This window comes from Ornithorhynchus anatinus, chromosome 2 (genome assembly GCF_004115215.2).
Source record: "Ornithorhynchus anatinus isolate Pmale09 chromosome 2, mOrnAna1.pri.v4, whole genome shotgun sequence".
Lineage (NCBI taxonomy): Eukaryota > Metazoa > Chordata > Mammalia > Monotremata > Ornithorhynchidae > Ornithorhynchus > Ornithorhynchus anatinus.
The window spans coordinates 35,462,116-35,489,491 of NC_041729.1; the positions used below are offsets into that span (position 1 = coordinate 35,462,116).

Consider the following 27,376-nt stretch of genomic DNA (forward strand, 5'->3'; position numbering starts at 1 on the left):
CCCCAGTGCTTAGTACAGTGCCTGGCACAAAGTAAGTACTTAATACCTTTCTTTTTTTTAAAAAAAAAAAGTAAGATTGCTAGAAAGGGAAACATCACTCATTTTAGTAAAAATCATTCTGGGTTGTGGGGCCCACTGATTCAATACAGCTGTGCCTTCTGGTCGCCTGTTAAATCCAGAGGGAAAAACAAAGGAGAAAATCAGAGAGCAAATTGTGCGGAGATGCCAGCTAACCTACTCCCAAATGCCTGGAATACCTAAAAGAAAATACTACATAACAATAGTCTAGCAGTTGTTCCCCAAATAAGAGACCTATACTCACAAGAGTCCTCAGAGCCTCAGAAGCACATCAAGTTGGGAGAACCTGGGCATATATGTAGCCAGAATTATTCTGTGACGAAGAAATGGGAAACTAGAATCAGAACGTTTCCTTCCCATGGGAGAGGGTGGGAGCAATCTGGAAGAGCAGGTTTTAAGGTCCACTGCGCTGCAGGAAACCCTCATGTGTATGATGAGATACTGATTCCTTTAGCATCAACTTCTCGGCCTTACTACTGGTCATAAGCTGAGTATGCAACATTAATAAACTAGAATTATTAAATGGCCATGCTTCTGATTCTCTAGCAAAAAATGCCTGTTCCTCTCGGGTATCTGATTGAGCTGTAGGAAAACACTGAGAAGCAGTGTGGCCCAATAGCCTGAAAGTCATCTCTGCCATCTTGCCTGTTGTGGCACCTATCTCCCCACCTGGGAAGACTTCAGCTTTTCAAATGACTCCAGAGACTACTTCTTATTCACACCTTTTTCCTTCCCATTTTTCAACTCTACCAACAGTGGAAGCAGAGTAGCTAGGCCAATCTCACTTTCTCTCCCTGCAGTCTGCCTGAGCAGGGAGAATCTCCCAGATTGGCGTTTGAAAGTCTCTGGCCAAACTGCAGTCAAGAAACTGCCATGAAATTTGGACATTTTGAACCGCTCAGTGATGATGTCGATGGCATTTATGAGGCGCTCACAAAAGTCAGGCACTGTACTAAGTGCTGGTGTAGATACAAAAACACAGTCCCTGTCTCACAGAAGGAGAGGGCAGATAAATATTTTATCCCCATTTTGCAGATGGGGAAACTGAGGCATCAGTAAGTAAAGTCATCCGCCCACGGTCACACAACGGGCAAGTGGTGGAGCCAGATTCTTCTGACTTCCAGTCATGTGTTCTTTCCACTAGGCCACACTGCCTCCCAGCTCACTGGGTCTGTTGACAACCATTAAGGCTCAAATCCTCGGATTCTCCTGTCTGAGTCTGGTTCAAGCAGAAGGCCATCTGAGTCCCTGATTCCTGCCGTGAACAGTGTAAGGGGAGAATATTCCCACACAGCTCCGAGGTGAAGTTTGAATTTACAACACCCCCTCAGAATCAGCTCTCCACCTCAGAATCAATGTTTAGAAAAATGAACTCTTCCACAGCACTGATAGGGTCTGTCCATTTGCTTCCTGCCTCTCTGGACCCTTCACTGTCCATCCTTTCTGTGAGCTCAGTGGTCTTTGAATAACTCGGCTACCCACAGGATGAAAGCCTGCTCAGAGCCTGCACAGCCCTGCTGTCACCAAGCCAAAATACATCAGCCACGGCCGCGCATCCACCGAGGAGTGATGGAACTCGGGTCATCCCACCTCCTGCAACTTCTTGGGGGCCACCCTGCAGGACCGATTACTCCTTTAGACTGTAAGTTCATTGTGGGCAGGGGATGTGTCTGTTTACTGTTATGTTTTGCTTTCCCAAGGGGTTAGTACAGTGCTTTGCACACAGTGAGCTTTCAATAAATACCATCGAATGAATGAATGCAACATTTTCAAAACCCCTTGGTACTTTGAGAATCCGGGTCTGCTCCCAGTGGCAGGATCTCCAGGACCAAATATACCTGGACCACTGGCTTCACGCTACTCTAGAAAGCTTGTGCGTCTGCGCCTGCGCCTGGCTAATTTGCATTTTTAGAATAAGGGGGAAAAACCCAGGAAACGTAGAGCGGAGACATTAATCAAATAAAATGCTAATAATAAACTCACTGAGTAAGGAGGAAAGCCTGAGTCCGTGACTCCCTGAGCGGGAGCCGGAGCTGAGACGCCAAGACCCGAGTTTGGAGAAGGAGGCAAGGTGAGCATTCCTCGTTATCGATTTTTTCCTTGGAAAGAATGAACCGCGGTAAGGAGGAGGGGGAGGATTGGAGGAATGGACAACTTTGAGAGGGGAAGTTGCCTTCTAGATTCTTAATGCGTTTTTAGATCTGGGGATGTAGTCAGAGGGTGGCCAGAGGGAGTCGGACAGGTCTGGGATGGGCTACTGCGCTAGATATGTTGACCGGGAGTTGATCAGGAGATCAATGATAAATATCTACTGATAAACAATAAATAATCTGAGTAGGACAGGACCACCAGCCGACACCTTTTTCTAACAGATCTGCGGGGGCAAGTGGTGTGGTCTGCGCCATCCTTGACTGACTGGCTCAATTCTTCAGAATCTCTTTGTGCCTCGGAGGCAGCAAAATTTGCTTTGGTCCTTAAAGAGACCGGTGTCTACCCCGCCCAACCCAGAAGGGGAAAAAAAAGGTTTCCTAAAAGCAGCGAGCCACCTAAAGCTTTTTGAAGACATCTTGACCCAAACTCCCTGCTGTTTAATCTCTTGTTGCTGTTCTGCCGTGTCGGCTTTAAGCGGATCCGCCTCGATGGAAGTCACCGTGTGTGCGGGCTGAGGGCCTCTCCTGGGATTCACCTCTAGTTTTCAGGGGCTAGTTGGTGATTTGCAAACAACCACTGTGTATGTTCAGCCAGGAGCTGGCCAGGAGGTTGACTACAAAGCTTTATCATCTGCCATTGCCGAGGGGCATGGCTCCATATTTCCAATCTGATAGAATGGTTGTAGACATCTAACTCGATGGGTGAGACCGTGGCTCCTGGCGTTAAAGTTTCTTGCTTTTGGGTGGCGAGTCGGTGAGACCTAGGGGAGAGAGCAGCGGTGTGGAAGGCAGGGGATTTGGCTTCTTGTCTCAGCGATGCCACTGGCCTTGTGACCTCGGGCACATCCCTGTGCCTCAGTTTTATCACCTGTAAATTGAGGTTAATAATATCTGCTCGTGGGGATGCTGTAAGGATACAATGACGATAATAATTTTGTCATTTAAATGCTTTCTAGATGCTAAAGCATGGGGTTAATTCCTGGGTTAGCTGCAAAATGTGCAGTTCTGACCAGTCCCTCTTCTCAATAGGGACCACAGTCTAAGAGGGAGGAAGAGAATTTTACATAGCAGGATGCTGAGGCACAGAGAAGTTGAGTGACTTGCCCAAGGTCCCACAGCTGGTCAGATCAATGGCCAAACTGGGATTAGAGACAGGGTTTTCTGAGTCCCAAACCGGGCTCTTTCCTTGGCCACATTGTGACATGTGTAATGTGAAAATGTTTACAACGCTCTACAGAGTATTATTTTTGTGGTGGTTTTCAGTTCAGTGGGTGTGAACTCTAGACTGTGAGTGCTCTGTGGGCAGTCAGTCAGTCAGTCAGTCAAACGTATTTATTGAGTGCTTACCGTATGCAGAGCATCGTACTAAACACTTGGGAGAGTATAATATAGCAATAAACAAGGAACAGAGCAGGGAACATGTTTACCAACCCTGCTGTAATGTTTTCTTCCAAGCACCTCGTACAGTGCTTGGAAAGCAGAAATGCCCTATAAATACCATCGATTGATTGATTGGGTGGGTGAGATTGAATTCAGAGGCATAATAAATAGTTCAGATGTATGGCACCCATACCCCGGGAGGCGGAGGAGAAGGAGGAAGAGGAAGAAGAGCTCCTTGTATGATAGGGGCTGTGTCCAACACAATTATCTTCAATCTACCCCAGCGCGTAGCCAATCAATCATATTTTCTGAACACTTTCTGCATAGAGAGCACTCTACAAAGCACTTGGGAGAGTACAACAGAATAGACACATTCCCTGCCCACAATGAGCTAAAGGGAGAGACAAAATACATATAAATCAATTGTGGATGTGGATGTAAGCGCTGTGGGGCTGAGGGAGGCGTGAAAAAAGGGAGCAAATCCAAGTGAAAGGGTGACACGGAAGGGAGTGGGAGAAGAGCAAATGAAGGGTTAAGTCAAGGAGGACTTCCTGGAGGAAATGTGCCTTCAGTGAGATTTTGAAGGGGGGAGAATGATCTCTGCCGGATATGAATACGGAGGGAGTTGCAGGCCAGAGGTGGAATGGGGGCGAGAGGTCGGCGGCAAGATAAAACAGTGCCTAACATATAGTGAGCACTCTCCAAATTAGTATTAAAAAAAGAAAGAAGGAAGAGGAAGACTTCTAGCATAGTTCAAGCTAGTCCCTCTAGACTATCAACTCGATATGGGTAGGGAACATGACTGCTAATCCTGATGTATTGTACTCTCCCAGGTGTCATACTGCACTTAGTAAGCGCTCAATAAATACCACTGATTGATAAATTCCATTGATTGATTTGGGAAGAGAGTTATGACTCTCAAAGTCATTTCCTAGAGCTCTGGAGAAGTCATCATTTCTGGAGGCCTGCACTAATAATACTAATTGTGGCATCCGTTAAGTGACTACAATGTGACAGACGTACTAAGCACTGGGGTAGATACAACGAAAAAGGTCAAGGGGAAACTAAAGATCATGCACAAAGCCATTTCAGAGGATCTCTGAGAAACTGGCTGAAGGTCAACATCCAAAAAAAAAAAAAAATTTAAAAATGGACAAATGTGCCTTCTCTAGACTTCATCCAGAATTTCTCATTTGCAGAAGGAATCACTCCCTGTGGCTTGGTCTCTGTCCAGATGATCATTTCAAAGAATTTTATCCAAATCCCTTCAAGTACAGTTAATATGTGTGAAAATACCCCTTTTCCCTTGCTTTAAAAAATACAAGGTGGTTATGGCATTTGCTAACTTTCAAAATCCAAACTCCAATGGTGGGGCGGGGGTAAGCAAAAAAAAATCACCAACACTAGGAAATTTTTTTTTAACAAAATGATTGGGAAAAAAAGCTAAACAACGACAATGGAAGAAACCACCAAGCACAAAGAGGACCAAATCAAACTACTAATGACAATTTCCTACACTGACGCATCACACACACCAAGGGCCGGTGATCTCACCTCTTCTTCGTTGAGGAAAGAACAAGGGTAAATGCTAATTGCGATATTTTTTTAAGCCCTCACTATGAGTCAAGGATCATTCTAAACACTGGGGAAGAGCCTCAGTTAACTCATCTGTAAAGTGGGGATTAACTGTGAGCCTCACATGGGACAACCTGATTACCCTGTATCTACCCCAGCACTTAGAACAGTGCTCTGCACATAGTAAGGGCTTAACAAATACCAGTATTATTATTATTATACCAGCTAATCAGGTCAGACACAGTCCCTGTCCCACACAGGGCTCACAATCCAGTAGGAACAACACATGAACTGTACCATCTGAGTAGGAACTGCATTTAAAAGAAGAGGGATTTAGGCTAGATATAGAATCTTCTTCCAACAAAGGCTGTCAATTAAGGGGATGGTTGGTTTACCAAGTGTGGAATCTTCTAAAATGGCACTCTAAATGGGAGAGCTTCTCACCTCTTTGGGATAATTAGGCCCGATACTATGTTTGGTCAGGGAAATGGACGAGGTGGCCCCCATTGTCTCTAGGTCTCTTCTAGTCAAAAATGGGGCAGAGAACATCCACTACGCCATGCCGCTGCTCGTATCTCCTGCTCTGTCGGTCTCTCCCTTTCCCATCACCAAGGCAAGACAAGTTAGGGCCCAAAGACCTTGCCGCTGACTGCCGACAGCTCTAGAGAAGCATTATGCTGCAGAGAATTGGCATGGCGTAGTGGAGAGCGCATGGGCCTGGGAGTCAGAAGGTCATGGGTTCTAATCCTAGGCTCCACCACTTGTCTGCTGTGTGACTGGGCAAGTCACTTAACTTCTCTGTGCCTCAGTTACCTCATCTGTAAAATGGGGATTAAGACTGTGAGCCCCACGTGGGACAACCTGATTCCCTTGTGTCTACCCCAGCACTTAGAACAGTGCTCTGCACATTATTATTATGGTGCAGAGAATTGACATGGCGTAATGGAGAGCGCATGGGCCTGGGAGTCAGAAGGTCATGGGTTCTAATCCAAGGCTCCACCACTTGTCTGCTGTGTGACCTTGGGCAGATCACTTCACTACTTTGTGCCTCAGTTACCTCATCTGTAAAATGGGGATTAAGACCGTGAGCCCCATGTGGGACAGACTAAGTTCCAATTTTCCTCTGCTCCTCCTCCCCTCCCCATCGCCCCGACTCCCTTCTTCTGCTCTACTCCCCTCCCTGCTCCACAGCCGTTGTGAATATATGTACATATTTATTATTCTATTCACTTTATTAATGATGTGCATACATCTATAGTTCTATTTATTTAAATTGATGCTATTGATTCCTCTTCACTTGTTTTGATGTCTGTCTCCCTCCTTCTAGACTGCGAGCCCATTGTTGGGTAGGGATTGACTCTATTTGTTGCTGAATTGTACTTTCAAAGCACTTAGTACAGTGCTCTGTACACAGTAAGTGCTCAGTAAGTATGAATGAATGAATGAATGTCAGGGACTGTGTCCAACCCAATTTCCTTGTATCCCTCCCAGTGCTTACTACAGTGTCTGGCACATATTTAACAAATAACTATAAGCTCTTCCCACCAAGCTTCTCTCCATCTAGATTGCATGCTTGTTGTGGGCAGGTAACGTATCTACCAACACTGTTATCTTGTATTCTCTCCCGAGCGCTTAGTACAGTGCTCTGCACACAGTAAGTGCTCAATAAATACCATCGATTGATGACGGTTATTTTGATCCTGCCTTGACGTTTGAAGCATCTGACCTGAGGGGACCCTGAAACTGCTCAAGACGCCGGAGGTGGCATTATGGCAGGTTCAGGTCCCGCAGACACGTAGAAGGCTGAGCTGAGAGAGGGTTCTGCTCTGAAAACCTAGTTTGGCCTGAAACCTGAGGCCTTGCCAGACTCTGTGAAAAAAAAGAAGCACAGCTGGACATATCATTTACACCTCTGGAAAAGGATCCAAAGAATCATGAGGATCTGGGGGAAAAGACTTAATAATAATAATAATAATGTTGGTATTTGTTAAGCGCTTACTATGTGCCGAGCACTGTTCTAAGCGCTGGGGTAGACACAGGGGAATCAGGTTGTCCCACGTGGGGCTCACAGTCTTAATCCCCATTTTACAGATGAGGGAACTGAGGCACCGAGAAGTTAAGTGACTTGCCCATAGTCACACAGCCGACAAGTGGCAGAGCTGGGATTCGAACTCATGAGCCCTGACTCCAAAGCCCGTGCTCTTTCCACTGAGCCACGCTGCTTCTCACCTGCTTCACCTGCCCACTTGGGGTTCCAGGCAGGAGGGCCCCGAACTGGATCCCTGGAAAGCAGGCTGGCTAGAAAGCAGAGGTCTCTGAATGTACAATTAATGTTTGATAAACACAATCAACCAGATCGAGGCAATTCCCAGGGGGTTACATCATGAAAGAGAACAACTTACTTGATATGCCTCGTTCTCATCTCTCTCCCTCTCCACTCCCCCATGAACCTGGAACCCACTTCTTCCCCTCTGGCAGAACCCTGTCCTCCCCTCATTCGAGGCCCTTCTGAAATCCCACCTTCTCCCCAAGAGGCCTTCCTGGATTACTCTCTCATCTCCTTATCTTCTATCCTCTTCTCTGAACTGCTGCTTCAATTCTTAGGCATTATCTAAGAATAATAATAATGATGGTATTTGTTAAGCGCTTACTAATTGTCAAGCACTGGGGTAGATACAAGCTAATCCGGTTGGACACAGTTCATGTCCCTCACGGGCCTCACAGTCTTAATCCTAAACACTTGGGTAGTCACCTCCTCAGCTCCTGGCAATTACATACACATGTTTGTACTCTATTGCTTCCCTCATTGTAATTTATTTTAGCATCGGTCTTCCCCGGCTAGACTGAGAGCTCCTTGGGGTCAGGGATCATGCCCAATAGCTTTAGCGTACTTTCCCAAGTGCTAAGTAGAATGCTCTATACACAGGAAGTGCTCCAATTCTACTGATTGATTTCCTATGATCTCACTGGGAAAGCCCAACTCTATCCTCACGGTTTTGGATTAGTCAAGGTGTTGCCGAGGCGGGAAACATCAAGGGTAGTGGATGGCAGAGTGAGACCGACACAGATGGAGTTGTTGGTTCGCCTTTTCATTGGGGACATCAGACCTACCCATTCTACTTGAGACCAAACATTCCTCAGGCGTTGCAAGAGACCAGGGATTAGGGACTTCAGACCTTAAAGTAGACGATTCCATGGAATCTATGTGTGTAGCTCCCCTCCTTGTCCTATGCAGTCGAGTCGTCTCCGACCCAACTACCAGACCGATAGCAGATGGAGGTGGGGCGTTCTGGGACAGATGTGCCATGATGTCACTATGGATCAGAGACGACAGCATTAGACAGGACAAGCTCCCCTCACCTCACAGTCCCCAAGGGAGAGGGACCATGTCTAATTCCCACCTGTGTATTCTCTTCCAGTGCTTAGTAGTAATAATCATAATAGCAGTAGGCTTTTGAGAATACCATGGACTGCCCGAAAGACAAACAAATGGATTTTAGAGCAAATTAAACCAAGGTGGTCTTCGGACGGCCAAATGACTCGACTTAAATTAGAATACTTTTAACACATAATCAGAAGGACTAATTCTCTGGAGAAGATGCCAATGCTAGGAAAAGTCCAGGACAAACGGAGAAAAGGCAGACCGGCAGCTAGATGGATAGAGATCATAACAACAGTAACGGAAGAACCATTAGAAAGGTTGCGGATTATGGCAGAAGACAGGATGTTCTGGAAAAAGTATATCCATGGAGTCGCGATGAATCAGAAACGATTCGACGGCACTTAATAGTAAAGGAGCATTTGTTAATCACTTTCTATGTGCCAGGCACTGTTCTAAGCAGTAGGGTGGATCCAAGCAAACCGTGTTGGACACAGTCCCCGTCCCACATGGTGATTACAGATTTAGTAGAGTACTTTGCCCACACTAAGCACTTAAACACAATTCTCACTACTGTAGAAGTAATGAGTTCAAGAAAGAAGAAACAGAATGGGGGAAACATTACATAAGATATGTGTTTGGGGGGTCACTTGGGGGGCTTCCTGGAGGGGAGAATCGTCTGTTGCTTCGAGAGATTCGGCTGGCAGTTCAGTGCCTTGAGGGTAGCATCTGGGACTCCTCCCTAACCCCCTGTTTTGCAGACATCCCTGGCCGTATGCGTGGAGGACGATCATGGGAACCTGCCCGGAGGAGGAGTACTGGGACCCCCTCCTGCGCTGCTGCGTCCCCTGCAGATCCACATGTAACAGACCCAATCCCAAGAGCTGTGCCACCTTCTGCGGTGAGATCGGGTGCAGGGAGCTGGGTCTGGGCGAGGGGAGGAGGGTTTGGGCGGCCCGACGGGCACCACCCACCAGGGTGATCCAAGATAAACACCTCCTATTTCCAAATAGATCCCCCACAGCCAGGAAAATCACCGTAGTATTAAGTGCTTACTACGTGCCAAGCACTGTGCTAAGAGAGGTGGGAGATGAAAGATATTCAGAACAGGCACAGTCCCTATTCTCTCATAAGGAGAGTGGATATTTTATCTTTTTTTTTTTTTTTTACAGATGAGGGAATGGAGGCTGGGGGAGGTTAAGTGACCTGCCTAAGATCTCATAGCAGGGCAGAGCTGGGATTAATTAATGTTGGTATTTGCTAAACGCTTATTATGTGCAGAGCACTGTTCTAAGCGCTGAGGTAATAATAATAAGTTGGTATTTGATAAACGCTTACTATGTGCAGAGCACCGTTCTAAGTGCTGGGGTAGATACAGGGTAATCAGGTTGTCCCACGTGAGGCTCACAGTTAATCCCCATTTTACAGATGAGGTAATTGAGGCACAGAGAAGTGAAGTGACTTGCCCACAGTCACACAGCTGACAAGTGGCAGGGCCGGGAGTTGAACCCATGACCTCCGACTCCCCAGTGCATGCTCCTTCCACTGAGCCACGCTGCTGCTCAATAACCCAGGTCTTCTAGCTAACGGCCCCATGCCTTCTCCACTAGGCTATGCTGCCTGTAAACAAAATGGCCCTCTCTGATTCACAAGGCCAAAGAAAGCAAGTAAGCAGGGCAGTTCACGTCAACTAAATGGGCCAGAGCAGCACTGGACTGGGAATGTCAACATGTCAACAGGGACATGTCAACTGAAGGTCAGAGCGGCACTGGACTGGGAATGTTTGTGGTTGGTTCCTCTCAATCAGATGACCACCTAACACAGTTCTCAGGCTCTCTGAATATAGTCACTACTGAACCACATAAACGAGAGCGGGGTATTTTCCCACCTGGGGACCAGCCTGCCTGACCAGAGGGTCAGGAGAGCTGGTTTTTCCTGTAGCAGGTCTGCTACCAACTAGGAAGCTCTGAGGAAGCTCGAGTTGTTTGTGACTCAGTTTCCACAACTGTAAAATGGTGATAGTACCTACCTCTACAGGGGTAAGCGCTTCAAAAATAAAGGTGCTAAGACACTGTACGATGGATTATCACCTCAACTGCTGTAGCTCTGCCCTGTCCCTTGCCCAAGAATACTTCCCCACCCTTACTGGCTTGACCATACCCATTGCCCACACCAGCTGTTTTAGACATTTAACTCCTTCCTCAAACCCCCTGCCCATCCCAGCTCCTTCCGCTAATGATCTGGCCACATAATTTATTGACTTGTAGCAGATTGCCTTCCACTTGCAAGCCACTGCCCGAGCTAGGAGTGGAATGGGTAGGCCTCTGCTTGACTCTCCTTTCCATAGCCGAGACCGGTAGAGTACTGGAAACTCTCCAGGTGCGATAACTGAGAGGGTCAATGGCCTCTACTCCATCCAAATCCTTTTCGATCTCTCATCTGACTTCGACACGTTGAAATATTATCCAACCTTGGCTTCACTGACACTATCCTCTCTTGGTTCTCCTCCTATCCCTCTGACCTCTCCTTCTCAGTTTTTTTTGCAGGCTTCTCCTCTGCCTCCCACCCTCTGACAGTGGGGATCCCTGAAGGATCAGTTCTAGGTTCCCTTCTATTCTCCATCTACACCTACTTCCTTAGAGAACTCATTCACTCCCATGGCTTCAACTACCATCACTGGGTGGATGATTTCCAAATCTACATCTCTCGCCTCTGCAGTCACACATTTCCTCTTGCCATTAGATCATCTCTACCTGGATACTCTGCCAACACCTCAAATTAAACATGGCCCAAAGTTAACTCCCTGTCCTGTCCCAACCCTGTTTTCACTGTCTTTCTCATCACTGTAATAATAATAATTATAGCATTTGTTAAGCGCCTGCTTGTACAAGCAAATCGGATTGGATGCTGTCCCTGTCCCACATTGGGTTTGCAGTCTCAATCTCCGTTTTACAGATGAGGTAACTGAGGTGCAGAGAAGTGATTTACCCAAGGTCACGTAGCAGACTAGTGGCAGAGCTGGGATTAGAACCCATGACCTTCTGACTCCTACGCCCATGCTCTATCCACACTAAGTCATGCTGCTTCTTTAGACACTACTCTCTTCCCAAGCCCAAAACCTTCTCATCTCATCTCAACTCTCTCATTCGACCCACATAATCAGTCTGTTCACCAAATCCTGTCAGTTCTACTTTGACAACATTGCTAAAATCTGCTCCTTCCTCTCCATCTGACCTGTTTCTCATTTGGCAGAAGAGCAGATGAGACCCACTCTCCCCACCTTCAAAGCCTTATTAAAATTGCATCTCCTCCAAGAGGCCGTCCTCCATTAGGCCTTCTTTTTCTCCACTCCCTCTCCCTTCTGCATTGCCTAAGTAGCCTTCAAGCAAAGGATATTCAACCATCCTCCGAGTCCACCTCCCTCTCTAGATTCTCACCTCTTTGTGGGCAGGAAACATGCCTTTCAACTCTGTTGTACTGTAGTCTACCAAGTGCTTAGTGCAGTGATGCGCACACAGTAAGAGCTCGATCAATACCGGTGGTAGTCATTGCTTTCATTATTTATTCCCTTAGAGCCTCATGCTTCCTTCCTCCTCCTCCTAGAATCTCTCAAGTGCCACAGACAACAAGGGGTCTACTATGACACGCTCTTGAGACAGTGCATCAAATGCTCGGCCACCTGTGGACAACACCCGTTGCAGTGCGCCCCTTTCTGTCAGAACACCCCAACAGGACAGAAGAGAGCCAGATGGTCCCATGAGCTTCCAGGTAAGAGAGAGCCTCTTCCCACAGAGCTGGGTCGGTGGGGGCTTCAGCACCCTCTGTGGATGCTATGATTATGAATAATAATAATTGCTGTATTTGTTAAAGCGCTTACTATGTGCCAGGCACTGTACTAAGCGCTGAGGGGGGATACGAGCCAATCGGATTAGCCACAGTTCCTCTCCCATGTGGGGCTCACAATCTCAATCCCCATTTTACAGATGAGGTAACAGGGTCAGAGAAGGTGACTTGGCCAGGGTCACACAGCAGACTAGTGGCAGAATTATTATTATTATTATTATTCTTAGAAAGGGCCATCCAACATGGAGACTGACAGCCTGAGGGTGAGCTTGGGGCCTGGATCAGAAAAAACAGCAGGGGCGGGAGGGGAAAATATCAGCCTCACGGATCAGACTTGCCCTGTGGTGGGGTCATGGGCAAATATGTCCCGGGCATCCTGAGGGCAGTTTGCCATAAGGAGTGACCCAAAGCTGGGGCTGTCAACTGCCCATCAGTGCCCCGCTCTGTGTCCCCAGCTTCTCGGGCCTATGATTGTGTGGAACAACTCAAGAGCAGAAAGCGGTGAGGCTGGGCCTGGGGGTGGGGTCATGTTTCCCTAGGGCACTGCCACTTCATCACTGTTCAGGTTCAAATCCCCTGAGGATTGGATGCCTTCTTCTCCTCCTCCTCCTCTTTTCCTTTCTGAAAAACCTAGCAGTTCCCAGTGCCCGCTTCATGGGACGCTGAGGGGCTTTACCCCTAGGCATTGCCAGCTCCTGGGGCAATGGCACTGTTGACAACCAATGGGTAGAATTTACCAAACATCCATTAAGCACTTACTCTGCGACAAGCACTTTTCAAAGCAGTGTGGTGCTTGCAAGTTAATCAGGCCAGACACAGTCCCTATCCCACATGGGACTCACAGTCTAAGAAGGAGGGAGAAGAGGTATTGACTCTACCTTTTGCAGTTGAGGAAACCAAGGCCCAGAACATTAAGTGAATGGCCCAAGGTCATACAGCAGCCAAGTGGCAAAGCCAGGATGAGAACCCAAGTTCTCTGGCTCCCACCCAGGCCCATGCTCTTTCCATTAGGTTCCACTGTTTCCTCATTTCTTTTGGGTGCAGAGTGCTATCCGGAAGGCTCGGGAGAGTGCGGTAGAATGCGTTGACATGATCTCTGCCTAAGAGAGCCTAGCTAACACCTAGTTGCCAGGGATTAAAATGGGTTTAGTGGTGCCCCCTCCCCCAGCCCCCACAACGTGGCATCATCACCTGCTGCTGCATATGATCGCACTGGAACGGTCTCCCCAACTTAACCGACCAGTGTCTGGCAATGGCGAGGTTCCCTCCATTCCCAGCTGGATCCCCACATGTTTCCCTCAGCCCAGGAGGGACTAATCAGTTGAGAGGATTTGCACCGGAGCAGATGGTTCTTCCATCTGCAGGAGCAGCTCCCTCGCTCCTAGCTCAGGCTCCTTGCGGGCAAGAGTCTACAGGGCAGGAGAAGATGAGATTGGGGGTGATCGTCGGACCCCGCTTCTCTCCCCTTGAGCCCGGCTGGGTGGGGGAGGGAAGGATTTGGGAGGGAAGGAGGGAGTTCAACCTAGGGGTTGTGGAGCATTGCGGAGGTAGCGGGTTCCATCCTGGTCACACTGGAAGGTGGCTTTCGATAGGGTTGGAGCAGTTCGCGTGAGTAGCTGGGGGTTGCATTGAAGGGTGTCCCCTGCCCCGTCTACCCTTCCCCCCACCTTCAGCCCCCTGGGTCCTTATGTCGCCCCTCTTTGGGTTAGGCTCCCAGCCTTGCCCGAGTGGGATTGTAAAGTCCAAAGAATTTAAGGGGGCTAGGAAGCTCCCAGATCAGAGCCTTTTAATCTATTGGCTTTTCTGAGCCAGGCTGCTTTCCATTCTGAAGTCCTACCTTGCCCAGAGACCTGCTTCTTTTCACCACCCTGAAACTTGGAAAGAAAAGTTGGCACCTATAGAGGGTCCCTGGATGACAAGCAAATGCCTGAACGCCCTGCAGTTTAGCCCCTACTCCGACAAACTCTCCCGACCTCCTCTTGAGAGCAGCAGAAATTCAGGTGGGCACAATCCCTGGAATAGTTTTGGGGGAGTGGGAGTAGCTCAGCTTTGAAGTCTACTTTAGGGTTTCCCCCATAAAGGACACTAAAGGGGCACCCAATCCCTGCTGGGGTTCCACCTGGTTCCCGACTCCTCTAGCACTGTCCCAACTAATGATAATAATAATAGTAATAATAATAATAATTTGGTACTGTTAAGCACTAAGTGACACGTACTGTTCTGAGTGCTGGGGTCTTGTCTTATGATATCAAGTCGTCTCCAACCCATAGTGACGCCATGGACACATCTCTCCCAGAAAGCCCCACCTCCATCTGCCATCTTTCTGGTAGTGTATTCATAGTTTTCTTGGTAAAAATATGGAAGTGGTTTATCGTTGCTTCCTTCTGTGCAGTCAACCTGAGTCTCCGCCCTTCATTCTCTCCCGTGCCGCTGCTGTACAGCACGGGTGAGTGTTGACTTTTAGCAGGTTGCCTTCCACTGGTTAACCACTGGCCAAGCTAGAGATGGAATGGGTAGGCCTCTGCTTGACTCTCCCTCCCATAGTCGAGACTGTTAGAGAACTGGAAACTCCCCAGGTGCGACCCTGAGAGGGTAAATGCTGGGGTACGTACAAATTAATCAGGTCGGATACAGTCCCTGTCCTATATGGGGCTCACAGTCCTAATCCCCATTTTACACGTATGGTAACTGAGGTCCAGAGAAGTGAAGTAACTTGCCCAAGATCACATAGCGGACAAAGTGGCAGAGCTGGGATTAGAACCCAGGTCCTTCTGACTCTCAGGCCTGGGCTCTTTCCACTAAGCCACGCTGCTTCTGTGGTCCCACCCCCAAGATGAGTACTCAGCTGGTCGCTGCCGCAGCCAGATGTGGAGAGATGCTTCAGCTTAAGGCAGGGCCGGTTGATCCCTGACCAACTGGTGGAAGTGCCAGCCACTCCTAATTGGGAGGGAGTCAAAGCCCCGTCCATCTTCTACGCTTTTCTGAGAAGTCAGTCAACACTCAGAGGCCTGTGCACAGGAACCCAGTAGGGACTAGGGGGCCCAGAACCTGGCAGCCATCACTCTTGCACAGTGACTTGCCCCACGGCCGGGGGAAATCCCTAACAACTTGAAGAACTAAGATGCCACAGGCCAAAGGGTGCTCAGGTGGTTAATGATAGTCCTACCAGGGGCGGGAGGACAAGAGTACTGGGGAGACTGGTGGACCAGACAAAACCTCTTACAAAATTGACATTTTCCAAACACAAGTCATCATGCTCTTGGCACCAGAGGGATGTCCATTCCTTGCTCGAAGAGTCGTCTAGCCTCCCCGCACCGACTTTAGGCAGTCTGCCCTTAAACCGGCTCAGGAAAATTAGAATCTCTCTTGTTTTGAGACTCCTCCAACTAAAGGATTTTTTAGTTTAGTCCCTCTTGGCAATTATTTCTACTTCCCAGCTTGTCCAAGAAAACCACCACAGAGCTTCTGGAGAGCGGGGGGCGCTTAATTCACCACGTCCCACACGCTCCTCGGTCAGCTGGGTGGATCTGAAACCCGTCCATCTGCCACAGGGGCCGGATGGGTGGACTGAGGGGGACCCAGGATCCCATCCGACGTGCCTAAGGGAAACCCGGGAGCAGGGCGAGAACCAGGCGGCGGCGAGTTTGCAAGCTACCTCTCCTTGTCAGCTGCACCCTGCCATTCTGTTTACAATCTGAGCGATTTGCCAATCAAATTTGAACCTGGGAGAGGAAGGTGGGTGAGGGGGGGTGAAACGAATAAAACGGAAGGTCTAATTTTAGGTCCCAGTCACTTGAAAGTAGCAACAGGAGAGGAGGAAAACAATTCACCCAGTGGGCAAGAGCTTCCCATCGACAGGCCGGCCTGGGGAAGGCCTAGCGCTGACGAGGCGGTGAGCTGGCGCCCTCCTGTGGTGCAGAGCGGGAGTCGCAGGGTTGAAGCCTCCTGCATTTTCCCACCGTCTCACCTCGGGTCTGTCAGAAGCAGGAGGGTTAGGAAAGTTGGGAAAGTCGTGGTTTGGGAAAGTCGAGGGTGGGGAAAATCGGCCCTCACTGCCCTCCTAACCAGGCAAGTGCTTGACACTGTGCACCACGCTCACCTGCGGCCGCCCACAACCCACAAGCAGCGTGGTTCAGTGGAAAGAGCCCGGGCTGGGGAGTCAGAGGTCATGGGTTCACATCCCGGCTCTGCCACTTGTCGGTTGGGTGACTTTGGGCAAGTCACTTCACTTCTCTGGGCCTCAGTTAACTCATCTGGAAAATGGGGATGAAGACTGCGAGCCCCATGAGGGACAACCTGATCACCTTGTATCCCCCCAGCGCTTAGAACAGTGCTTTGCACATAGTAAGCACTTAGCAAATACCAACATTATTATTACTCTCTGTGCCTCATGAGGTAACTGAGGTAACTGGGGATGAAACCCGTGAGCCCCATGTGGGATGACCTCATCAACTTGTATCCTCTGCAGCGCTTAGAATAGTGCTTTGCATATAGAAAGCACTTAACAAATGCCATTATTATTATTATTATTATTAACCCTTTCCTCCTGTGGAGACTTCAGCGTTTTGGGCTAGATCACTTAGGTCTGCCTCTGCCTCCACTCCCGTCTGTGTGGCCGGAGGGCCCGGCTTCCAGGGGCCCGTCCCTTCCTGGAAAACCTGATGATAAACCGAGCTGGCACCAGGTTGGGTTTCGCTGCTCCACGTGGAGGGTGGATGAGTGAGAGACACCCCATGAGGGAATTTAGATCTCTGCTGGCCTGTTTCCGAAGGGGAACTAATCCTGGCAGTCCTGTGGAAGTGGAAAGGTTTTCCCCTCTTACTTAGGGCTGTGAACTCCGTGTGGGACAGGGCCCATCTCCAACCTAATTAACTTGTATCTACCCCAGCACTTGGAACAGCATGGCTTAGTTGACTCCCAGGCCCGGGAATCAGAAGGACCTGAGTTCATTCAATCGTATTTATTGAGCGCTTACTTTGTGCTCTAACCCTCAATCTGCCACTTGTCTGCTGTGTGACCTGGGGCAAGTCACTTCACTTCTCTGGGCCTTGGTCACCTCATCTGTAAAATGGGGATTAAGAGTGTGAGCCCCATGTAGGACAGGGATCGTGTCCACTTGATTAACGTATACCTATCCCAGTGCTTGGAACAGTGTTTGACACATAGTGCTTAAGGAGTACCATAAGTAATTAACTAACAGTGTTTGACACATAGTAAGCGCTTAACAAATGCCATAAAAAAGGGTTTTACCCTGGAGGTTCCCCATTTGTCCTGGTAGGATCATTTGCAAACTCAAAATGATTCACCAACTAGGGGACAGGAGGCCCTGGACTGTGCTCACACCCATCCGCTTTCTAAGTCCGGTGGCAGATTCTCGGCACTGTTTGTACAGGTGCGAGGAGGGTGCTGCAGGTTTCAACTGCCCCAAACATTCGAAAAGCAAGAATAGATCCCCACTGCGGAGGAGCGAGAGGGAGAGGAGCGAGTTAGGATGGGCATTTTCCCACGGAAACTTCGTTATGCCCTCAATGTACTCCGTTATTACTGTTCTGATATGTTAGATTGAAGTTACTGGAAAGGCTGGGGAAAACTCTGATTCTCTCCCTGCATGTGTGCCCGGGGTGGGGGGTGAAGGGCCTTGGAAGAGGTCAGAGATGCCCCAACCCGTCCACAAAAAGTGAGGGTTTCTGTAGTCTGATAGGCTAATGGCTTTCTAGTTAAGCTCTAAAGCTCGCTGTGGGGAGGGAATGTGTCTGTTGTTATATTGTACTTCCCCAAGCGCTTAGTACAGTGCTTTGCACACAGTAAGGGCTCAGTAAATACAACTGAATGAATGAATGTGCACGTACACACAAACACACACCCCCGCACTCCCCCCCCAACCCGTTGGGCCTCAGAGGATCTGAGAGGTGTAATAATGTTGGTATTTGTTAAGCGCTCACTATGTGCAGAGCACGGTTCTAAGCGCTGGGGTAGATACAGGGTAATCAGGTTGTCCCACATGAGGCTCACAGTCTTAATCCCCATTTTACAGATGAGGTAACTGAGGTACAGAGAAGTGAAGTGACTTGCCCACAGTCACACAGCTGACAGTAATGCCAGCTCTCACCCAAGAGGATATTTCAAGACCCATTTGGCCCAGTGTTTGGGAATTCGAGGTATCCTGTGTTCTCAGGGAGTGGGATTTGGGGTTTTGTGATGGGGAGGAAGCTCACTCATGCCAGACTCAACCGAGTAGCTAGGGAGCCTCCTTCCTCCCTTCCCCCAAATATTTCTTCCTTTCCTCCTCAATCAAAGGCATTTATTCATTCATTCTGGAGTGCTTATTGTGTGCAAAGCACTCTACTAAGTGCTTGGGAGAGGTGTAAGCTGTTGTGGGTAGGGAATGTGTCTGTTTATCGTTGTAGTGTATGCTCCCAAATGCCTAGTACAGCGTTCCGCACACAGGTAAGCCCTCGACAAATACGACTGAATGAACAGATGACATACAATGGAGTTGGGAGAGCGTTCCCTGATCGTAACGAGCTTCCTCCCCCTGAATCATCACTAACAGTAATAATGGAGTCCATTGAGGGCACAGCGAAGTTTCTGTGGGAAAATGGCCATCTTAACTCGCTCCTCTGCAGTGGGGAGCTATTCTGGCTTTTCGAATGTTCGGGGCAGTTGAAAACTGCAGCACCCTCCTCGCACCCGTACAAGCTGTGTCGATAATCTGCCGCCAGACTAGAAAGCGGATGGGTGTGAGCACAGTCCAGGGCCTCCTGCCCCCCAGTTCGTGAGAAGCAGCGTGGCACAGTGGAAAGAGCCCGGATTTGGGAGTCAGAGATCACGGGTTCTAATGCCAGCTCCGCCACTTGTCAGCTGTGTGACTTTGGGCAAGTCGCTTAACTTCTCTGGGCCTCACTTACCTCATCTGTACAATGGGAATTAAGAAATTGAGCCCCACGTGGGACAACCTGATTACCTTGTATCTCCCCCAGGGCTTAGAACAGTGCTCGGCACATAGCAAGCGCTTAACAAATGCCATCATTATTATTATTATTATTACTGCTAATCATCTGCAACCTAGAACTGTTTATCTCAAGCTGCAGCTCTCTATCCGAGACACTGAGAAACTCCCAGTGCTAAAGTCACCGTCGGTATTTGAGTAATCAATCAATGGTATTTACTGAGTGCTGTGTGCAGAGCACTGTACTAAGCGCTTGGGAGAGTACAATACAACAGAATTGGTAGACACATTCCTTGCCCACAGGAAGAGTACCTGTGTGCAAAGCACTGTAACGGGCGCTGGAGAATATTCGATAGAAGACACAGCATCCCTGCTCTAGAGGAGTTTATTATAAACTGCCAAATATACAAGAGAAGAAGAGAAAGAGAAGAGATCCAAAGGATAAACCACAAATAAGCGGTTAAAAAAGATGAGTATTAAAAATAAACAGATCCATGCATGAGGGCTAGCGTGGCTGATAAAACGGCATGACCAGGAAGATGGGGACAGTGAGGGAATGCCTCCTGAAGGAAGTGACTTTTTTAGGAGGACAGGGTTTGGGTGGGAAGATGAGTTCAGTTTGAGTTGTAGGCAGAATGGCACAGGAATGAGAATGTGACACAGAATGAATGAATCACAGTTTGGAGAGTCACGAGCGTAGTACAGTTGGAAGGTTTGCATGTTAGGAGCAAAGAGTACACAGTGGAGTGAGGCAGGAGAAGAAAATGACTAGGCAAGAGTGAGACAGGTGGTGAGAGTTTCGAAGTCAATGCTCTTTTGCTTTTTGTGAGAAGAAATGAGTAGCCACTGAAGGTTTTTGAGAAATGAGTGGTATCTTCTAAATGGAATTTCAGAAACACGATCCCTGCAGTACAATGAAGGGTAGGCCAGAGTGGGAAATTGAGGCTGGAGACACCATTAAAGAAGTGATTTCGGTAAAACAGCAGGGAATTGATGAGGGCTTGAACCAGGGTGTGGCAGGAAAGGTGGAAAGGAAGAGGGAGAATCTGTGAGATGGTCTAGTGGAAAACACAGTTGCAATTAGACACTAAGTGAACGTGAAGGAAAACGAGAGCGAGCAGTCAAAGATGACCCTAAGGTTACAACTTCAGAGTCGGGAAGGTTGGTGGTGGTGTGAACATTGAGAGGAATGTTTGGCTCAGAGAAGATAGAGGAGGAGAGATGAAAGGTTCTGCGGAATTGAAAATGACGGGTCACCCAGGTGCAAGCTGGAGGAGATATGAGATTGTAAAGCAGGTGGGGAGTAGTAAGGACTAGAGGGTCAACCCTAAAAAGGGAGTAACTGAAAACACGAGAGAGGATGAACTCCAGAGAGAATGAGAAAGAGTGGAGCGGCCAGAGCTTGGTCTCGAGGGACAACTCCCATGAAAGCACAGTGAGAGAAGAAAGAGCCGGGCAGAGGAAGCTAAGAAGCAGGGGTTGGGTGGGCAGGAACAGAACTGGAAGTAAAGAGAAGCAGCTTGGCTCAGTGGAAAGAGCCTGGGCTTCAGAGTCAGAGGTCATGGGTTCGACTCCTGGCTCTGCCACTTGTCAGCTGTGTGACTGTGGGCAAGTCATTTAACTTCTCTGGGCCTCAGTTACCTCATTTGTAAAATGGGGATTAACTGTGAGCCTCACGCGGGACAACCTGATTATTCTGTATCTACCCCAGCGCTTAGAACAGTGCTCTGCACATAGTAAGCGCTTAACAAATACCAACATTATTATTAAAGCAGAAGGGGCTAGAACTCAGCTCCGGTATAAAGAACGGTCCCGGGACAGCCATTCCGCTATTGAAATTTGGGTGGCAGAGTTGGCGGGGGTAGAGGCAGCCCTTTCAGTTGATGGGGAGTGACGTCTCCCGACTTGGAGGAGGGGCTGTGGTGTCCGCCTCCGGCACCAGCAGGAGGAACCCGAAGCCAGACTGCGGGTGAGGGTCATCGACGGACGGAGTACTGACCCACTCCACGAGTGAGCCATGCCTGGGCAGGTGACTGAAGACAACCCCATTAGGAGGACGTAAGCAGAAGATGCAGCATGACCTCATAGGCAGACCGTGGGCCTGGGAGTCAGAAGGACCTGGGTTCTAATTCCGGCTCCACCGCTTGTCTGCTGTGTGACCTTGGGCAAGTCACTTCACTTCTCTGTGCCTCAGTTACCTCATCTCTCAAAATGGGGATTAGGACTGTGAGCCCCATGTGGGCTATGGACCATGTCCAACCTTATTAACTTGTATCTACCCCAGTGCTTAGTACAGTCCCTGGCACAGAGTAAGCGCTTAACAAATACCATTAAAAAAAAAAGCACAGGGCTGTGTCGCTCAGCACCTGGCCGGCATGGCACAGTTCATCCAGCCCGGCCTCTGAGCCACCGCCTCGCTGCCCATCCGTGGGCAAACCACTGCCATTCCCTGGCTCCTGCCCAGCTCTGAGCCTGGCTCCCAGGGCTAGGGAAGCAACTGAGGCCTCCTCACTGGATCTCTTCCTTCCTTCCATCTTCCTTGCTCCTCTTCCAGCCCCACTGTCACCATCCAGCTGTTGCAAGGAGGAGATCATTTTTGGACCTGCACAGAAGAGGTCAACCCAAACTTTGGATCTAGGCACTCTCTGGGCTGCAGGAAAATTGCTCTAGGAGGCATGGGGGAGAAAGGAAGAAAGAAAATCACCCCCCTCTGGGAGGTTCCTAGGCCCGCTCGACAGGTAGGGGCCAGGGGTTGAGGGGCCCTGGGGAGCCCTGCTTCCAGTCCCACCTGTAATGTCACTTCATGCTGCGTGTCTTGACATAATACGTGTGGGACCATGGGCATGTCAAGCCGGGCAGCCTAGTGGGTAGAGCATGGGCCTGGGAGTCAGAAGGACCTGGGTTCTAATCCTGACTCGACCACTTGTCTGTTGTGTGACCTTGGGCAAGACACCTAACTTCTCTGTACATCCATTACCTCATCTGTAAAATGGGGATTAAGACTGTGAGCCCCGCATGGGACAGGGACCGTGTCCTAGCCAATCACCTCGTATCCACCCCAGTGCTTGGTAAAGTGCCCGGCACACAGTAACCACTTAAATCCTTGTCTTATACCGTGGAGTCGTCTTCGACTCATAGCTATCGCTATGACATCACGGACACGTCTCTCTCAGAACGCCCCACCTCCATCTGCAATCATTCTGGTAGTGTATCCATAGCGTTTTCTTGGTCAAAATACTGAAGTGGTTTACCACTCCCTCCTTCCACGCAGTAAAATTGAGTCTCCGCAATAGACTCTCTCCCGCGCCGCTGCTGCCCACCACAGGTGAGTTTTGACTTGTAGCGGATTGCCGCCACTCGCTAGCCACTGCCCAAACTACAAGTGGAATGGGTAGGCCGCTGCTTGACTCTCCCTCCCATAGTTGAGACTGGTAGAGTACTGGAAACTCTCCAGGTGTGACACAGAGAGGTAAGCACTTAAATACCGATGTTATTATTATTAATAATAAATACTGATAGGTGCAGCTCACGCATTTTGACCCACCAGAGTACCCTTTCTCTTAGAGACCCTGTCGATGCCTTCCCCTGGAGGGCTTTCCTGCTCACGCTCCTGTTTTTCTTGCAGCCAACTTTGTGGCCCCATCTTCTCTTGAACAGAAGCTGAGAGGGGAGGCGAGCCAGTTGGTGCTGGTCTACAGCATCCTGGGGCTCTGCCTGTGCGCTGTCGTCTGCTGCTTCCTCATCATGGTCACTTGCTTCCTCAAGAGGAAGGGCGGTGAGCTCTCCTGCCAGCCGCCCTCGGTCAAATGCCACACCAGGGGGGGATCTTCTAAGGGTGAGTTCCATCATAATGCCCACGTGTCCTCCAAGGGAGGGTGCGTTTGTTCGTTTTTTACATTTTCAAGTAGAGTCTTGGTCTAGGGCAGAAGTTCTTAGACCTTTAAAATCTAATTGCATTTATTGAGCACTGTACTAAGTGCTTGGGGGAGTGCAATATAAAAGAGTTGGTAGACATGTTCCTGGGCTCTATTTCTCAATGTTTTGGGGGACCCCAGGGCCCTCCACCTCAAAGCGCGTGCACGCGCATTCACTCTCTCCCTGTCCTTCATTGCTCCTAAGAAGAGACGAATACTAGCAATAGTGTTGCTTCATTTAGTTCAACTCGAACTAAGTGGGGAAGTAAGAGGAGAAAGGGCCTAAGAAGATGTTGTGAGGTGATCCACACACACGGTAGAGTTCACCAATGCTAACAACAAAGGGAGGAGCTCCCAGGTGGCCCCACACCTTGGCTAGGGAAAGACCAGTAGAAGGAATTATTCCCGCCCTCCAGCTTCAAGCACCTCTGCCCAGAGCCTTCCCATGTCATCCTAGCACCTTTTACTGAGCCGCAGCCAGTTTACCGCTGTGGCGGACGTAGATGTTGGGAGTCCGGAGACCTCAGGACAAATTCTGCCCTCACCCAGGGCCAGCTGGGCCCACTGGAATCCTGGAAAATTCCTGATGGGCTAACCTGGACCGCGCCTGCATCCACAGGAGAGGGAGCCGGGGCAGAGCCGTCAGTCCGCTTCTTATAGCGAGCTCTGGAGGCAGGAAGGAGTGGAATGTGTGTAGGGGAGGTTACGCTTCCCAAGTCCTCACGCTGGGGGAATGGCCCTCTAAACCCCTCCGCCCGCTTCCTTTCCTGGCTCTGCTGTGGTTGTTTTCAAATGGGTGAGAGCTGGAGGGCAGAGGAACAGAGGAGCTGTTGCCTCTGTCACTGTGCCCTCAACTACTCCACGTTGGGCCCCTGGAAAGCGTCCAGCCTGCCCAATGGAGAAAGCTGCCCCTATGACCTTCGGTGCCAGAAACCTTCAAGGTGGGCAAGTGGTAGCCAAACCTTTTCCATGCACAGTCCCATCCCAATCAATGGCATTCACTGAGTGCTAACCTTACACAGAACAATCTCACTTTGATATCTGTTTCACCTTAGAGTTTGTAGACTTCCTTGAAGTCTCCACACTACCTTTCCAGTCCCTGCTAGACCACAGTCACGCTTTCTTTGCCTTCACAATCCTTCTTATCCATTTATTTTCCCCACACTCCTACTTCTCCCTCCACCACTTTTCTTCCCCCCTCCGGAACTGCTCTTCTCCCAATTTTGAAAAGGATCTGGACTTTCTTGGTGAGCTGCCACATTTCAGTACATTTTTCCTTGTCCTATGTGAGTGTCACACTTCACGCCACAATTCTCTCACCCCCCCAAATCAATATTTACATTGTGCTAAATTTTGAAATTTGGCATCTGATAGCCTAAATTAAGCAGGGTTGTCAAAACATTGCTTATATGCAATTGATAGTTGGGATGTCAATTACATGTGTCTTTGACAAAGGTCTGAGAGGAAGACTATTACTGAAGAAACACTTGCATGATAAATGCTTGCGTAAATAAAGGATAAGATAAAACCAATTTTTACTGAGTTTTAAAAAATAAAACCCCACAACAACCCTTTGAATTACTTTGTTCTCCTGTCTCATTGTAGAAAAGGTAAACAGGTCAAGGTGTATGATGAAGGCATTTCTGCTTGGTAACATTTCTCTGTGACCCTTACACTTCGTGAACCAAAGATCCTGAGGGAATAGCTATTCCTAAGTGAAGCAGTGTGGACTGGTAGAAAGAGCACGGGCTTGGAAGTAAGAGGACCTAGGTTCTAATTCCGGCTCTGCCACATACCGGCTGTGTGTTCTTGGACAATTGGCTTCACTTTTCATGTCTTAGTTCCCTCTTAGCTATTTTTAAGTGAAGCAATGTGGCTTGGGAGCACCAGAGCACGCATGGGCTTGGAAGTCAGAGGACATGGGTTCTAATCCCGCTCCGCCACTTGTCTTCTATGTGACCTTGGGCAAGGCGCTTAATTTCTCTGAGCCTCAGTTAACTCATCTGTAAAATGGGCATTAAGACTGTGAGCCCCACGTGGGACAACCTGATTACTTTGCATCAGCCCCAGTGCGTAGAACAGTGCTTGCCACATAGTAAGGGCTTACCAAATACCATAATTATTATTATTAAAATAGAGCTACCTGTTCTCCCTTCTACTTAGACTGTGAGCCCCAAGTGGGACCTGATTATCTTCTATGCCAGCATTTAGTACAGTGCTTGGCACATAGTAAGTGCTTAACAAAAAATATTAGTAGTAGTAACTTCTGTCCAGGCAGCATTCTGAAGAAAGAAGGATTTTTTTTTAAAGTTTCATGAGGTAAAGATTAGTTTCTGAGGCAAAGAGAACTCCAGCTGTAGCTTCCCTATTAAATTTTCCCAAGGAGGAAGGGACAGGTCATCAGCGGCCCCCAAATCACCTTCATCCAAGGTAGGATTCGTTCCTTGAGACCTCGGCATACGCTGTTATGGGAAGGATCCTCTGAAGTGTCTGAGCTCAAGTTGCAAATGAGAACTTTGCTTGTTTAGACGCCTGCCTTCCTAGGAGATCAAGGAAAAAGAAACATACCTTAGTCCAGGCAGAGCAACTTTGACTTCGACTTCCACAGGGGTGCTTGAGGCAGCGAGGGATTTTTTTCAGGTTTAGAGGAACACACTGAACATCATTCAATAGCAGGAGGGGCTTAGGTAATAATAATTTAAAAACTATAACTAATAATAATAAGTGCTTACTGGGTGTCAAGCACTAAGCGCTGGGCTAGATTCAAGTTAATCAGGTCAGAGTCTCTGTCCCACATGGGGCTCACCATCTTAGTAGGAAGGAGATTTTTAATCCCCATTTTACAGACAAGGAAATGGAAGCCCAGAGAAGTGACTTGTCCAAGGTCACACAGTGGGCATATACTGCTATGTGCCCCCAGTGTATAGGGTTTCTTGTTTGCAGCTAGAACGGGCCCCATTAGCAAGGGAAGACCAGGGGACAGACAGACACCGGGAGGGTGAAGGTGTAAAGTCCTCTCTGTGAACTCATTCCCACTCACCTCTTACAGATCACCTAATGGAAGCGGGAAGCGACAAAGCTGGATCTGGGGAAGGCAGGTCTCCGGAGCCTATCGAAACCTGTAGTTTTTGCTTCCCGGAACAGAGACCCGCCAAGGAGAGTGTGGCCAATAACGGGACCTTCCATCCACAAGGAAAGAGGGCTGCTGCCAATGGTGTTGGAGTGGCTGGGACAGTGTCCAGCCTCCAGGATGGCTGCTTAAAAATCATATGCTCACCCTCTCAAGAGAAGATGCCCACAACATGAAACCCCGGAGGGAGAGCTGGACTGTTGGTTCCTACAGCTGTAAGCACCCTGGGTTTAGTCTCTCTTCCTGTTCTTAACCATTCTTCCTTGCCTCAGAAAAAGAAGAGTCAGGTTTTGCTGCCTGAAAAGCAAACACCACTTATGCCTACTTCCTTCTATTGTGGAAATGAATTTTTCTGACTGTTGGGCACACACACACAAATACACACACACATACACACACTTTCCTTCCTCATTTGACAAGGCTACTTCCTGACCACCTCATTCTTCTAATGCAGTTGAAACTGACCATTACTGATTTCTTCAGCTCTGGAAACAGGTTTGTTGACCTGAATCAGCCTAACCCATTTTAGCTCTTTAAACAGACAGTGGCCACAGTTTCCCTCTTTCATATACCCCCCAGTTAGAGTGGATTTGAAAGAATGTAAGCACAGAGTATCAGGCACACATGCTCCAGAACGTGACCGCCTAACTCACGAACACAATCTAGAGCTTGGACTTCATGCATTTCTTTAAAATGCCTTACTCTCTTCCTGCCTCCTTGGTGAGGTGTGTGAGACGGGGGCGCAAAGGAGGAGAGCAGGCACAATGGCGAGGATCAATGAACCACCTTGAAGAAGTCATCTGCGCTCACACAGCATTTTCTACTAGGGACCAAAGGATTGTCCAGAAATCCTGCTCTATTTCACATTACTAGGTTGGCGCCAATGAGTGATCTGGAAGAGGTAATCTAGTCCGTCCCCCTAACTTCAGTCGGGATGGCAGCTCGGCCCTGTTTCAGACAGATAGGTTTCTCTTCCCT

At 48.8% G+C, this 27,376-nt stretch overlaps 1 protein-coding gene and 1 non-coding gene across 2 annotated transcripts; one reads left to right on the forward strand and one right to left on the reverse strand.

Annotated features, from left to right (window-relative positions):
- The first annotated feature begins 9,336 nt into the window (after positions 1–9,336).
- Positions 9,337–26,712, forward strand: TNFRSF13B (TNF receptor superfamily member 13B). Its single transcript, XM_029052316.2, has 4 exons — positions 9,337–9,463; positions 12,166–12,330; positions 22,980–23,189; positions 26,318–26,712. Exons 1-4 carry the CDS (start codon positions 9,355–9,357, stop codon positions 26,572–26,574), a joined length of 741 nt encoding a protein of 246 aa, XP_028908149.1. The 5' UTR covers positions 9,337–9,354; the 3' UTR covers positions 26,575–26,712.
- On the reverse strand, positions 10,822–10,959 carry LOC114809342. The gene has a single exon (XR_003757129.1). It is a non-coding gene; the product is annotated as a small nucleolar RNA SNORA7 (small nucleolar RNA).
- Positions 26,713–27,376: the final 664 nt, after the last annotated feature.